Here is a 15,440-nt window from a genome sequence, read left to right as displayed (position 1 = left end):
TTCCACTGACGGGGATGGGGGTGGGGGTGGGGGTGGGGGTGGGGAGAAGGGGGAGATGGGGAGCGGCAGGTGAAGCTTCGCTCCTTGCCCGCCGCTCACCTCCTGCTGTGCGGCCCCGTCCCTAACAGACCCCCTGCTCTAGGAGCATTACCTCTTGAAGAGAAACTCACTGTCAGCTTACACGTGGCCCACCATCTCTCTCTCTCTTGTTTTTGTTTTTCTTTTTTTTTTTTGCGGTACATGGGTCTCTCACTGTTGTGGCCTCTCCCGTTGCAGAGCACAGGCTCCGGACGCGCAGGCTCAGCGGCCATGGCTCACGGGCCCAGCTGCTCCGCGGCATGTGGGATCTTCCCGGACCAGGACACGAACCCTTGTCCCCTGCATCGGCAGGCGGACTCTCAACCACTGCGCCACCAGGGAAGCCCTTGTTTTTGTTTTTTAATGGCCGCCCCACATGGCTTAGTGGGATCTTAGTTTCCTGACCAGGGATCAAACCCGGGCCCTCAGCAGTGAAAGCACAGAGTCTTAACCACTGGACCACCAGGGAATTCTGTGTTGTTGTTGTTGTTTTTTAATTTTTCATGTTTATATTTACTCTCAATTACATTTTTTTAAATAAAATTTTAAATGAATTTACCTATTTTTGGCTGCGTTGGGTCTTCGTTGCTGCACACGGGCTTTCTCTAGTTGCGGAGAGCAGGGGCTAGGGGGCTACTCTCGTTGTGGTGTGCGGGCTTCTCACTGCAGTGGCTTCTCTTGTTGCAGAGCACGGGCTCTAGGCGCACGGGCTCAGTAGTTGTGGCACGTGGGCTCAGTAGTTGTGGCTCACGGGCTCTACAGCGCAGGCTCAGTAGTTGTGGCACACGGGCTTAGTTGCTCCACAGCATGTGGGTTCTTCCCAGACCAGGGCTCGAAGCTGTGTCCCCTGCATTGGCAGGTGGATTCTTAACCACTGCGCCACCAGGGAAGCCCCCCTCTGGGTTTTTTTGAAGGTGCCTTCCTCCAGCCATGAAATCCTCAGACACATGGTCACTGAAATGTACCCATCCCACAGCCCTGTCCCCTGCAGACTTGAGGGAGCTGGGAATCCCAGGATTGTGCCCAGCTAGTGGCCTGGCTTGCCCTGGAGAAGGCTGTGAGACCACACTGCCACCATGTGGGCACCTCTGCTTACAGCCACAGCTGAAAATCGCTGCTGCCTGCCCCGCCACCAGCTGCAAGGGTTTGAGCCCCACATTGCCCTCTGGTGGCCTCGATTGGCTGGCTGGCCCTAGAGGTTGATGGGAAAGCGGCAGCAGCCTAGGGTCAAATCAGATCCTTGCTCGGGGATCTAAAGTACAACTTTAAGCTTCCACCTCCTACTATCTGGGTGACCCTGGACAAGCTACTTATCCTCTATGTGTCTCAGTTTCTCTATCCATAAGATGGGGGCTGTAACAGTAACAACCTCACAGCGTTGTAGGATTAAATGAGTTAATACATCGGGTGTTTGGAACAGTGTCAGATGTCTGCTAACTCTTCAGTAGATCAGTAGCTTTCAAACCCTTTGACCGTGATCCACAGTAAGAAATACATTCTTTATCACAACCTAGGACACACAGCTATATATATACACATAACACTAACAAATATTTCACAAAATAATACTTATAACATGCAACGTACTCTGACAATTCTGATTGTTTTTTTAAAGCTGATCATAACTCAGTAAACTGATTTCTCAAACCCACTGGTGGCTCACGTCACGCAGGCTGAAAAACACTGCAATAAATAAGTAAGTAAGAGGTAGCAGAAGCTTTACCCTAGCTCAGGCTGCCAGTCCTGGCTTCCTTCCCTCCCCTCGCACCTGTGCCCTGAGCCTGCCTTGTAACTGAGCCAGAGCCAGGCCAGGTCAGCTCTGGCTGGCCAGATGAGCCACCATAGAGCTGAGGAGACCCTCTGCGGCCTACTGTGAGTGCAGCCTTCTCGCAGGTTCTCGCCCTGCAGGTGGGAAGGATATGCCTTCACTCTCATCAGGCACTAACAACATGGCAGGCCCTGTGCTCCGTCCTTCCTGAAACCTCATAGCCCTCTATGAGGAAGGCGTCATTCTTCCCATTTCTCAGCTGAGAAGCCTGAGGTCAGCAGAGGTGAAGTGACTATGGACTATGGACAAACAGGACTGGTCCTCCTCTGGAATCTGGAATGTGAATTAATCAGGGAAATCGGCCTTCCAGAAAATGCTGTGAAAATGCTAAACAGGGTTAATTGGAGGCTCTGAAAGAGAAAGCACTGGAGACACAGGAAAACCGAAATGGAAAGAGGCAGGGTGGGAGTGCCCCTGCCACATGGCATCTGGCATTAGCAGGAACAGCTGCACCAAAGGACACTGACCTCAGGAGAGGCAGGGGCACCGGTGTCCCACTGTGGATCACCACTGTTGGCTCCAGTCCTAGGCCGGGGCATTGGCAAAAGGAAGAGGTCAGACAAGGTGGAGGAGACCATGCCTGCCCACGCCCTCCCCTGGTCTCCTGTCTGTGATGGATGAGGAACTCTATTTAGCGGAAGGCTGAGCAGGGGGTGTGAACCTGTTCCAAGGAGTCCATCACCCCATTCCAGAGGAAGGTCCCTGCACAGCTGTGGCTGTGGCCCTGCCTGCCTGGGGAGTGAGGCAGTGAACCTGCCAGTTGGACAGAGGACAAATAACAGCACGATGTGGCCAAGATGAGATGGAGAAAAACATGGCAATGATTTTGGAAGGGCACAATGGGCCCATGCAATGTGGCGGGGGAAGTAGGATTTGGAGTCAAAGATGTGATTTGGGTCCCTGCTCTTTGTTCACGGAACAAATAATCACTGAGCACCTATTACGATGCTCCAAGCCCCAAAGTAAGCATTGACGCACTGGTGATAGAGTGGTGAGCATAGCTGCCTCCCAAGTAAGCAATGGAGAGACAGAGACCCCCAGGTGCTTATAGTGAGTGAGGAATAAAGAAACTGTAACAATCCAGGGTACTGAGTCTGGTGACTGATAGACACACAGGGGCTGTGGAAGCTCAGTGGACGGAATCTACCCCTGCTCGAGGAGGATCAGGTTTGTGTCTCCAGAGACGATGCCTCATCTGGTACCTGGTAGCATTTTCTCAGATGGACAGTAGAGGGAAAAGCCTTCCAGTTGTAGGGAGTAGCAAGTGCAAAGCGCAGGGATGGGAGAGACATTTAGGTGAACTATGGTTCTGTGATTCCCACTGGCTGGAGTGGAGGTGTGAGATAGGGCTCTGCCAATTTACCTGCCTCATGACCCTGGACAAGTCCTGGAACCTCTCAGACTATAAACTGCTCCCTGGGATATCAAAAGATACTTGGTTTAATTAGCATCTATGGAACATCCTCTGTGAGCCAGGCACTGTATCAGGTTGGTGCTGGGCATATGGAGATGTGTCAAAGCTACAAATCCCTACTCACAGGAAGCACATGGTCTCGTGGAAGAGACAGACACTATGCACTGTGTTACTAAGAACCATGAACAAAGCACCGGAGAGAAGGAGGCAGTTAACGCTGCTCAAAGAAGAGGTGATGAGTAAGTGCTCTACCAAGTGGACAGAGAAAAAAGCATTTCAAATTAAGCAAAGGCAAGGAGGAAGGAAAAGGCATTGATGTATTCATAGAACAGGTCAGGAATGGTTGTAAGGTAAGGTACAGGGTGCAGGGGAGACAAGGGGTGACTGTGACACCAGCCTGGGACACACAGGTGCCTGGACCCCTGTTGTCCATGGCAGTGACAACGGGTGGGAAAGCAAGGCCCAGGCCCAAGCAGGTTCACAGGTCACCACACTTTCTGTGGGGTCTCAAAGGCAGGCCCTCCAAGTACTACCACCATCTGGCAACTTGTCCGGGCCCAGTTCCCCAGCACTCCAAAGAGACAAGCTTGAGGAGCCGGGGTGGAGGACAAGCCCAGCCATTTATGTCACGTATTGGGAAACAGAAGCCCCCAGGGGCATGGTGACTTGCCCGAAACCACGAGGTTATACAGTCGCAAGTGACAGACAATGGCCACAAAGCGTCCTCTTGTTGCTCCGAAGCCGCACTGAGACAATAAGACAAAGGGGTGCGATGCTGGCTGACATATACCGCAACAAGAGTTTGCAAACTCCAGAACCAGCCCTCCCTCCCGCCCTTCTTCTCCAACTAGTACCTCCCAGTCGCTCCCTCCTCCTTCACCTCCTCTTCCGGACCCTCCTCTGGGGCCCGCCTGCCTCTTCCGGTCCCTCCCCCTGAGGACCCGCCCCTCTCGCCGGTCCCTTCCCTAAGGGCCCGCCCCTCTTCCGGTCTCTCCGTCCAACAGCCCTTCTCTTCCGATTCCTAACTGAGGCTTCGACCCCGCCTCCCGTCACGTTGCAGAAAGGCTTGCTCTAGGTAGCCTGTGCCCGGAAGTGACGCCTAAGGCCCTCCCCTGAGGAAGTGACAACAGGAGTGCCCTTGACCGGTGGGGAGGGCCGCGCTGTGCATGCCTCCGCTCTCGCTGCAGGGAGGTAGGAGGCCCGTGGGGGTGGCGCGAGGTGGTGTCAAGGCGGCTGAGGCACTCTGCTGGCGCGCTCCTGTGCGGGCCGGCGGCCGAGCGGACAGAGACCTTGGGCTGGGGGAACTTGCTATCCGGGGAGCCGGGGTCCCTGGTGGCGTCCAGTTCCTTCCACACACACGTTCCTCCTTTTTCAGTTCCCCCCTCCTACCCCGTGCCTCTTCGTTCCTCCTTGAATTGTTGCGGTTCCTCTTTCCTGATCCTTTGACAGCCACCCCCTTTGTCCTAAATTTCCCATTAAAACACTTTGAAAAAAAGTAATCGATAGAGTAAGGACTTCTCAGACCGCCGTGGGTTCCAACGTTGATTCTCATTTAATAATTGGGTTATTTTGGACATGTCACGATTTACCTGAGCCTCGGAGTTTCCCGTATACCTCTCTTTTAATGGTGTATTGACTGCCCCTACTCTTCCTGCCTCTTCCTCTCACAGATGGCTCAGCGGCTTCTCCTGAGAAGGTTCCTGGCCTCCGTAATCTGCAGGGAGTCCTCTCAGAGTCGGTGGGCACCCCGTGCGTCCAGGGCCCTGCAGACCCAACAACGCAGTCCCGGTAACCTGACAGTAACACCCAGCCAAGCCCGGTCAATATACACCACCAGAGTCTGTACGACGACCTTTAACATCCAGGATGGACCAGACTTTCAAGACCGAGTTGTCAACAGTGAGACACCAGTGGTTGTGGATTTCCATGCACAGTGAGTCCTGGGAGTTGGCAGAAGACTGGGGTATCACTCGTTCAGGTATTTGTTTATTGAGAGCCTGCTATGTCTCAGCGCTACATTGGATTCTTCTCATACGTAGACTCATTCCAAAGATTGATGAGACCCAATCCCTTCTCTCAAAGATTAAGTATAGTTTGGTAGGAGACAAACTAGTAAACAATCTTCAGAACTCACTGTGATCGGTGCTGCGAAACACTTATGTTGTGTATCTCACTGCCCGAATGGCCCCGGCCATCTTCAGCTTGGACCAAAGCAGGAAAAATATGACTCCAGCATCATCTGACTTGTGGTGTATACCAGTTCCTGGCCCGTTAGAGAGTTGATTTGATTTTAACATCTTGCCACCTAACCTGGGAAGGGCTGGCAAAAAGTTATCAGTGCCACCGCAGTGGTGCCCAGGCATGCAGGGGATAGGCAGGAGTTTCTTTCCAGTGCTGTGTGAGTTTGTTTTAGGGATATTTAAATGTCTGTGGCCTTCTGATTGTTGGCCTGGCCTTCTTCATTTCCGGACCTTTGAGGCCCGGCTAGACGCCTGACTCCAAAACTACTGGACCAACCCCTCAGAATGGGGCATCCTGAAAGAAGCCAGAGTTAGAAGTTGGAAGGCCTTTTGCGCAAACCAAACCACTGACAGATTCTTTTGCTTTCTTTCCCATTCTTTCTCTGACTCACTGTGTTGCCTTGGGCGGGCCATGTGGTGTCCTTCTGCCTCCCTCTCTTCACTTTGATAGGAGATAAGGTCTTGCAGACTGGGTTTTTAGGTGTTGTGAGTTCATTAAAATCTCTGAATGCAAAGGGTTTAAAGACTGAGAATAAAATAGGAGTCACCAGTCGGGGGTTCGTGAAAGGCAGAGCTGTCCTGCCCTCCTGGTCTGATGAGCATACCGGAGAAGGCTTCTAAAATGGATGAAAAGTGGGGTGATGCCTTATCTTCTTCCCCATAAAGGAGGCAGGGGGTGAGTTTGTTCAGTCAGTGCCAGGCACTGTCCTTAGTGGCACGTACTTAGAGATGACAGTCTAGGCTTACCATCTAGAGGGGAACACCTGTGTTAGTGCAGTGACGGCAGTTGACAGAGGGCCTGGGGGATCACAGGGTAACCTGGGGCTAAAAGAAGACACTTGGAACACAACCTTGGATGCAGTCCCAGACCTTGCACAAGTCTCGTAACTTGTTTGGGCCTCAGTTTCTTAGGAAGACGTTTTCTTTTCCTTTGCAGGGTTGAGGGTTCTGTGTAGTAAAAGCTGAGAAGGTCCTGGCACAGTGGCTGGCAGTCGTAGATACTCCCTAGCTACCGGTTTCAGTTCCCTTAGTTCCGAGTCCGTGAGGTGTTTGAAGTAACTCTGCAGCTTACAAAGCATGTTTATCCACATTGTCTTAATTGATTTCTCATCATAGCTTCTAGATCCAGAGTCTCGCTTTCAAATGAGGAAACTGAAGCTTCAGAACAATCAGCTGGTTGGCAGGAGCCTGTCTTTGAACCTAAACCTTTTAACGTCAAATCCCGTGTTCATCTATATGACAGTGTATTTCTTTTAGATATAGTGAAATACATGAAATAACCTTTCTAAGAGTCTTAGGATGAGGCCCGTGTTTTAGAAATCCAGACCCTGTAAAAATTTCCCAATTGCAGAGTCTCCTGGAGTTACCTGGCATGTCAGCATTACAGGTTAATATCCAAACACCGTAAGCAGAGGTGATGAGGCCAGACAGTCCCTCAGAAAGATGTGGGTCAAGGGAAGGTCCTGGGAAATCGTAGACTGACTGGCGAGCGCTTTTGTGACGGGATGCTTCTCCTTCCCCTTCCGAGGTGGTGTGGTCCCTGCAAGATCCTGGGGCCAAGGTTAGAGAAGGTGGTGGCCAAGCAGCATGGAAAGGTGGTGATGGCCAAGGTGGATATTGACGACCACACAGACCTCGCCATAGAGTATGAGGTATGTTTCCGCAGGGGATGGCCACAGGGCAACTGGTGTGGGGATGCTTGGGGCCACAGGAGAGCTGGAGACGTCTTGGGGGCCACCAGGAAGCCAGTAAGGAGGTGTCTTGATTCTTTCTAGAGATCTCAGGGGTTCAGAGCACTTCAGATGTGACTCCCCTGGTCCTCTGAGCCTCCTGTCTCTCTTCACCACCTTTAGGCAGTGGGATGTGTGACCCCAAACACCAGGTTTTTCTCGGAATCTTGGGAAGTTGATGCCCTCCCTCATTCATGGATTCATCCATCCATCTGTGAGCCCTACGGCGTGCCAGGCGTACATGATTCTGGCGCAACTAAGATGAGCTCCTTGTCCCCGGGGTTGGGGTGGGGGAGTAAAGGGGATGGGGAATGTGTCACAGTAGAGGGACCCTCCGAGCAGAGCCATGAAGGATGGGAGAAGAAGGCAGGGCCGAGAGCACAGCGAACACAGAGACATGAGCTGTTCTGTGCCTGACTGGTTTGTGCGTTCCTTCAGCAGACATGTGTTCAGAGTCCCTTCAAGGCCAGGGCTGTTACTTGGTGGTGAGGATGTGGCAGTGAACAGAGCTGACAGAATCCCTGCCTTTGTGGAGCCTGCATGCTAGTATTTTAGATTGGGCATCCACAAACTTGTTCTCTAAAGGACGAGGTGGTACACGTTTGAGGCTTTGCAGGGCATTGGTCTCTGTTGCAATACTCACCTGTCTTGTAGCACGAGAGCAGCCATAGAAAGTATCTAAACAAATGGGCGTGGCCGTGTGCAGGTAAAACTTCATTTACGAAAACAGGCAGCGGGCAGCAGGTTTGGCTCGTGGGCCACCGTTCGCTGATCCCTGCTTTAGATAATAAGTGCCGTGGAGAAAAAGAAATCAGGAGGCGGGGTGGGAGTGCCGGGCACAGGGCTGGGGAGGGTTTCCTTTTTTAAAGGGTGGGCTCGGGAAGGCCTCGCTGAGAAGCTGACAGCTGAGCGAAGACCTGGAGGGAGTAAGGACCGAACCAGGCTGCTCTTCGGAAGAGCGATCCAGTGGAGCAGACGTCCTTTGCAAAGGCCCTGAGGTCAGGATCTCACACGTTTGCGCACAGAACATCAGGACCTGTGTGCCTGGAGCAGGGCTTGCCAGAGGAAGAGGGGCAGGAGATGCGTGGGATGCGGAGCGTCCTCTGGGCCTCGGAGACCACTTTGTAGTTGGAGAAAGGGGAGCGGTCCCTTGTGGCTGGATGGCCACGGTGAAGGGCCGAGCAAGCGGTGAGAGGACAGCCAGCTGGGAAGGCCGACTGCCGCCCAATTGGAAGGGGCCTGGATGGCATTATTCCGGAGCCAGGGTCGCCCCTGGTGGCCTGTGGGCCACATCTGGCTCACTAGCTTGATTGGTCTGGCCCTCGAAGTGTTTTTGTTTTTTTTTTTAAATGCTGAATCAGATGCTGTTATTTAAAACTCAGAAGATTTTACAGGAACATCCAGATTTCTGGTTCTCTTGAAACATCTAGATCTGGCCAGAGTGAACTACATCCCTCCCTGGTAATAAGTGACGGAAAGAGGTGGCATCTCTCTTTCTCAGAGTTTGGAAGTCCAGGTTCGACTCTCTCTAGACCAGGCAAAGTAGAGATGCCCATCCTCCAGCCAGTCCCTGTGGCAGGAAAGGGATGGGGGCGGGGGTGAGAATAGGCTGGCTGCCCGCGGAGCTGGGGCTGGGGTGGTCACTCAAAGGAAAAGCCGGCTGCGCTGACCAGAGGCAAAGGAAAAAAATGCTGGGCAGGCAGAGCCACAGGTGACGGCTGCAGGTAGCTGGGGGGATATCACCAAAGTGAGACTATGCATGGCACTGGGTGACCGGGGGCCGCTTACAAGGGCTCCAGGGAAGCAATGAATTGTACTTTTTTTGTTTTTGTTTTCAAAAGCTCTCCCACTGATTGCCCAGTCAAGGGGGTACTTGTCTGACCATTTAGGGGCCCCTAGAGCTTTCACTGCTTGCCCCTCCCTCCCCCAGACACCCACGGCAGCTGTGGGAGTGAGGGTGTGGTCTTCTGGTGTGAGCTTAGGGCTGGAGCTTCTGGGCACCCCAGGGTGATGGGCGGGCTCCAGGCTCCCTCCCTCCTGAGCTTCAGCTTCAGGCAGTGGAACTTAGGCCAACACATCCTGAGCACCGACCGTGTCTCAGCAACTGTAGTAGCTGTAAGGATACAAAAAAGAATCACCCAGTTCCTCCAGCTGTGGCCGCACGGGTGGTGAGAATCCCCAAGACCACCCCACCTGCATTCCAGGGAGCCTGCATTCCAGGTGATGTACGGCCGGGCCCTGAGCCCTGTGGTTATGCCTGGGAAGTGTGTGGTGGGGGAGAGGTCCTCTTGTAGGGTCTTCTCCCTCCGTCCACTGTCCACATAGTACGGTGTCATATAGAAATTCCTCAAGGCTGCTGGGCCCACGTCCCCTGGACCCGGCCTCCTGGTTTTGCCAGGTCCTGGGCTGATGTCATTGCAGGGTTTAGGAAGCTCCGGTGGGGATTCTTCCTGACCCCTCCCCGACCCCTTTCCTTCCTTCCTTCCTTCCTTCACACCTGTTGTTTTGAAGAGAGTCTGAGGAAGAAGTTTCAGCTAAGAGACCCATAGTGCCTCCTGGGACAGCTTCCCCCGAAGCCTGAAGGCCTTTTCCGAATGGTGGGTGGACTTGGAGAGACTGCTTTCAGTTATTCAGGGAATATAATTCTTCCCAAGCTCTCCTGCCACCCCCAAGCCCAGCACACACCCTCTTCCCCTCCCTCCACACTCTATGCTTCAGTCAACTGTCCACCCTAGAATTTCACCATCTCCCAAAGGAGAGGGAAGGGAAAGTGGCCCGGGGCCTTGGGGTGCCCCCTCCCACTCTGCACCGCTTGGCTTGGCGGAGTGAAGCGCTCTCTGCTCCCCGTCGCCTCAGGTCCTCTGCTGGGTGCCCCCCCGTCGTTCAGACCCTGGGGAGAGAGCGGATCGGGCTGCAGACCTTCATGCTTTCTTCTGGGGCTTCTGCTGCTCGCCTCACACCTGGAGTTTCATCCTTTCATTTCTCATCTTACAGAGAATGCCCTTTAAACAACATTATAAAAACAACCAAGTAGCAATAATCTTAGCATAGAAACAAACCACTGTAAATATTTGGGGTACCTCATTTGAATTTTTTATTTGAATTTTTAATGGTCCACACATCCTCATAGACAGTTCATTGAATAGTATTTCAGTATTATTGAAATAACGCATAGCTGGAATGCACAGTACTTCCGTCATTACCATATTCCCTTATTTTGAAAGTTTTCTAAATCAGTACTTTCAAACATGAGTATGACCTGGGATATTGTTAAAAAGCAGATTATGATACAGTGGGTCCGAGAAGGGTCCAAGATTCTGCATTTCTAACAAGCTTCCAGGTGATGCCACTGCTGGGAGTCCAGGACCCAACATCGAGGAGCAAAAGCCCTGAAGCTCTGGGCCGGCCTTCTAGGGGAGGTGCCGTCAGCGAGTGGGTTTGGACAAGTGGATAATGACACGAATCCACCGTTACCGTCTCACACAGAAGAGTTTCACCATCCTAAAATCCTCTCTGATTGACCTTTTCCTCCCCTCTCCGCCTGAACTCCTGGCAGCCACTGATCTTCTTACTATCTCCGTAGTTTTGCCTTTTCCAGGATGTTATATGGTTGGATTCGATTCTTTCAGTAATAGTTTTTCCTGTATCCAAAAGCTTCTACAAAGCATTTGGCCTTTCTCATTTGAAGCATGAGATCCTTTCAATGCTTCCCCACACATCCCTCCCTGCCCTGCTGGGACTCAATGTTTTCATCTCCAATCCCTTGCTCTTGGGCCGAGGTATAATGTAGTTTGATGTCACGACAGCAACGTCACACAGATCTTGTTTCAAATTCCAGCCCTATCGCTTAGTCACTCAGCCTTTGAGCCTCAGTCTTCTCATCTGTAAAATGAGCCCACGTTGAGGCAGGAGTTGATGAGCCAGCACACACAAATGGTCCGGGTTGTCCCTGACACGTAAAAAGCACCAGTATGTGGCTGCCGGGGTGACAGTGACCTTTTCCTTTGTGTTCTGCAATTGGCCGAGGAGGAGGTCACCAGTCTCCTGTGACAACTAGCACTGTGCCCGTCCGCCTGTCCCTCGGGAGGTCCTTTGCATTTCACAAATGGAGGAAATTGGGGTGAGACGGGAGAAGACCAGGCAGGGACACCAAGCTCAGTGGCAATGTGGGCTGGGGGGCTGCAGGTTGGTGGGAAGACACACACGCACACCCCTACGCCTCCTGAGTTCCCGGGGCCTTCAGCCAAGCATGGAAGCCTCCAGGTGGCTTCACGAGCAGGAGCTCAGCGCATCTTAGCGCATCTTTTCATCTCTTCTCCGGCCTCTTGGTTCCCTCAGTGGCACCGGAATTGAGAGGGTAGCTGAATCCTCGCCCCACCGCGATCCCCTTACACTTACATTGCCCTTCCAGGAGAATGTGCCAGGGACCTGCGCACTTCCATTTAAGGCAGTCTTTACAGGCACCAGCCCTTCCAGATTTGTGAACCAGACTCAGGGTCAGCAAAGCCACATCCTCCTCCTTGGGGGTAAGGGAAGTCCAGTCACCGCCCAGGTATCCCGGAAGTGTCCTAGGAAATCCAGCTTCTCGCAGGCCCATGACTCTGTGTGTGTGAGTGTGTGTGTGTGTCTGTCTGTCTGTATATCTAGGCTCAAACCTCAAAGAACTCCCTTGATCAGTAATGACTAGATTTGGGTTGTCATGAAAATACAGTTGCAGTGTGTCTGCTGTACACCCAACTACAGCATGGTCTGTGCGTGTGTAAGCACACGTGTGAGTTTACACAAATGCGATTGTAAAGGGAATCATCTAGAATTCTGGAGAAGAACTGAGTCTACTCCAAGCCACCTCAGTGAGCACAGCGTCCTGCTCAGAGGGAGGACGGTAAAAACAATTAGACCACTGCTCAGACATTGAGATACAGTTTTACCTCAGTTAAAGAAGCACAGGACAGCATGGGATCCAGCATGGGCGAAGTGGAGCAGTTCGTGCCTGAGCCTTGGGCCTCAGTTCAGAGCTGCCGGATGTGAGGCCGCTGCCTCCACAGACCAGTAGAGGGCGCAGGAGACTGCATGTGCGGGCCCGGGGCGCCTCCAGGGACTGCATCCTGGAAGGACCCCTTCTGGGCCTGCAGACAGGGCAGCCATGTGCTCAGCCTTGCACTTCGTGCTATCACACGTGCCAGGGGCGCGAAGGACGGAGCCAGTGGTGGCGCCATGAGCAGGGGCACGTGTGGTGGTAAGCCCACCACCAGGTGGGTCTGCCTGCACATTGCCTCTGGGAAGCGTGTCAGCTGCCACCAACAGCAGCCCCAGGACAGCCTTGAGGGCACCTGAAGGCACTAACAGGGACAGGGACTCTTGTCATCTTACCTGTTGTGTTTGTCCCCAAAGCCCGTTAGAAGAGAGGTGCACAGCCTGCCACATACTGAGACTGGGCTGCGCTTCTGTTTTGTAACTGACGTATGCACAGTCAGAACGTTCCAAATCTTAGGCCTGGCTTCCCAGGGTGACTCATGGGCAGGACAGCACTCAGGACACCTGAAGAACTGGTACGTTTGTAGAAATCGCTACAAATGTAACTGTAAATGTAACTACTTTGTAGTTACAAAGTAACTACAAGTTACTTTGTAGTTAACTTGTGTGTTAGAAAAGTCTGTGTTTATTTTGTTCTGTTTATATAGTTTTTTCAAATGCCATCAATGCCAGGTGGGGAGCCCAGGCAGCAGAATGCGCGATGCCAGAGCAGGTCTTGGGCCTCATTTACATACCACGTGATCTGTACAGGTCCCCTGGGGGAGCTTGAGAAAATGCTTCACAGGCCAAGAATGTCCAACCCCCCTAAAAAATAAATTTAGGTTCACAATGCTGAGCCCCTCCTCCCACACTGCCCAGTGTGAGTCATTGAATTTCTGGAGCCTGTTAACCATCGTGGCGTGGAGCTGAACGAGGTTGCGCGGGGCCTTGGGTTTTCCTTTTGTGACGTGCCCTCTGTGGCCTTCATTTGTTGAGTGCCCACTGTGTGCCGGGCACCGTGCCAAGTGCAGGGCGCTGTGCTGAGACTTTGCAGAGATTAGCCAGTTCAGCCCCTATGCCCGCTAATATAAGCCCTGGTAGTATCTTCATTTGCTGATGAGAACACGGACACTTAGAGTGATGAAATGGCTCACCCAGAACGGCCTGAGGTTGGCTCAGCCGGCCCCAGAGCGTGAGTTCCTGACTACGCAGCTTTATATCCAAATCTTTAATCCCTGTCCTAGACCTGCACCATAGAAACTCATCCCCATTTCACAGAAGAGGGCGCCAAGGCTCTGAAGTTGGCGTGACCCGGCCAAGGCGCCCAGCTGATGAGTGGCAAGGCCAGGATTCCGATTCTCCTGGTCCCCGTGTGCCAGGCCGCCCCTCGGGGCGGTTCTCTTAGCCCCTCAGCTCCTCCCTGCCCACAGCTCTGGCCTGCAGCTGCACGGGTTATTTTAATCTCTCCTGTCATTCCAGCCAAACCACTGGGACAGTGAGTCAGGCACACAGTTGGGGGAGGAAGGGTACTGCTGGGAGCCCACAGTGGAAAAGTTTCTCCAGGAGCGGACCTGCAGGCCCTGCCGTACCCCTGCGCAAAGGGAAGGGGGCCCACCCGTGGCTTTGGGCAGTCACTGCCCTGCCTGAACCACCAGCCCTCTCCCCACAGCTTGGGAATAACGGTCAAGAGGAGCTCACCTCTGAGTGACTGGGCCTCCTTTGTCCCCTCCACCTAGGTGTCAGCTGTGCCCACCGTGCTGGCCATCAAGAATGGAGACGTGGTGGACAAGTTTGTGGGCATCAAGGATGAGGACCAGCTGGAGGCCTTCCTGAAGAAGCTGATTGGCTGACAAGCAGGGAAGCGTCCTGACTGCCCCTCCCGCCTGGGCCCCGTGTTCCCGTGGGGACCCCGATAGCACTCACAGCCCTTCTGTGCTGGCCCTTCCCGCCTCCTCCCTCTGTCTGGCCCCCGTGGGCCCGTGCTTTGGAGACCAGGCCTCCAAACACAGGAGCCTCAAGTGCTCCCAACCTGGCCGACCGCCAGGGTGGCTGCCCAAGGAGCAGCGCCGCCGCCGAGCTGGGACAGACGTCTCCCCACCCATTCTCTTGCCTGCTCCCTCTAGGGCTGGTCGCCACGCTTCCAGGTTGCAGGGACAGAGTCCCGGGGCCAGCCTGCAGTAACGGCTTGGTCTCCATGCTCCCTTCTGATCTGAACCCCGGTGCCTGGCTCATCTGCCTCTTGCATTTTTCTTTCCTGCTGCTGTTTTGTAAAAAGAAGAAGAAGGAAAAAAGAAACCCAAACAAGTGAGAGTAATATACATAATTCCCTCATTTTTTTGTAGGTCTGTAATAAAGAACTTTATGTGGTCCTGTCTACCTCCCGCTGTGAAGAACAGACCCTGGGCCCTGCACTAGCTTACCGTGTCCACCCCCCAACCCCACCCCCCAAAGAGCCACCTCCCTCTTTCTTCCCAGGCGCCGGGGCAGCGGACGTGTGTTGGGCTGGGGGCATCCTGCAAACCCTTGCCTCTGAAAGGCTCGAGACACTACCCTCCTTTACCATCATCTGGCCCTTCGGTTCTCCGAGCAGGAGACTTCACGGAAAGAACTGGACCAATAAAACTAGGGTTTGCACTGTCGACGGCTTCCATTCTGTCTGGGCCCTGGGAGCACCGTGGCCCCTTCCCAGGCTCTGCCCCTGTTTTCTCCTCTGACTCCCACAACCCTCTTGCCCTCGACCAGCCCCTCCTGTGACTAATACCGGTTTCAGTGGTGGCCACTGTTCTGAAGACGCCTTTACATACAAGTAAGGCAGAGGGGTGTCTGTTGTCCCCATTATGCAGATGAGGACACAGAGGCTGTCAGGGTACAGAGCCCAGGTTTTTACCCAGAGCTGGTTGCCTCTGCAGCCTGAGCTCTTATAACTGATCCTCGGGGGGCCTCTTCTGCTGACAGGCCCACACTCCTGCAGAAGCCTGGCCTGCCCCTCTCCCCACCCCAGCCCATTGGGAGGTGGGCTGTCCTTCCTGTGTGTGTGCGCACAGGAACTCCGAGGCCTCAGGGCCAGGCTCTCTGCCCCTTCTTGTTCCCAGCCCCGCCTTGGCCGGTGGAGGAGGGTGTCAGGCACACCAGGCTTA

At 53.5% G+C, this 15,440-nt stretch overlaps 1 protein-coding gene across 3 annotated transcripts; it reads left to right on the top strand.

Annotated features, from left to right (window-relative positions):
* Positions 1-4,382: 4,382 nt before the first annotated feature.
* TXN2 (thioredoxin 2) lies at positions 4,383-14,942 on the top strand. Of its 3 annotated transcripts, XM_027107521.1 has the most exons (5): positions 4,383-4,511; positions 4,991-5,253; positions 7,089-7,212; positions 14,040-14,160; positions 14,646-14,942. In XM_027107521.1, the coding sequence occupies exons 2-4, from the start codon at positions 4,991-4,993 to the stop codon at positions 14,151-14,153; spliced, it is 501 nt and encodes a 166-aa protein (XP_026963322.1). In that variant the 5' UTR covers positions 4,383-4,511; the 3' UTR covers positions 14,154-14,160; positions 14,646-14,942. The 3 variants fall into 3 exon arrangements, with proteins under 3 accessions (XP_026963322.1, XP_026963320.1, XP_026963321.1); XM_027107519.1 differs by having other exon boundaries at positions 4,384-4,511; positions 14,040-14,942; XM_027107520.1 differs by having other exon boundaries at positions 4,448-4,465; positions 14,040-14,942.
* The last annotated feature ends 498 nt before the right edge of the window (positions 14,943-15,440 follow it).

This window comes from Aethalodelphis obliquidens, unplaced genomic scaffold (assembly GCF_003676395.1).
Source record: "Aethalodelphis obliquidens isolate GAN/ISIS:26980383/991018 unplaced genomic scaffold, ASM367639v1 scaffold8, whole genome shotgun sequence".
NCBI classification, from domain to species: domain Eukaryota; kingdom Metazoa; phylum Chordata; class Mammalia; order Artiodactyla; family Delphinidae; genus Aethalodelphis; species Aethalodelphis obliquidens.
Note: the sequence above shows the minus strand (reverse complement) of the source record. Positions and strands in the feature narration are given on the sequence as shown.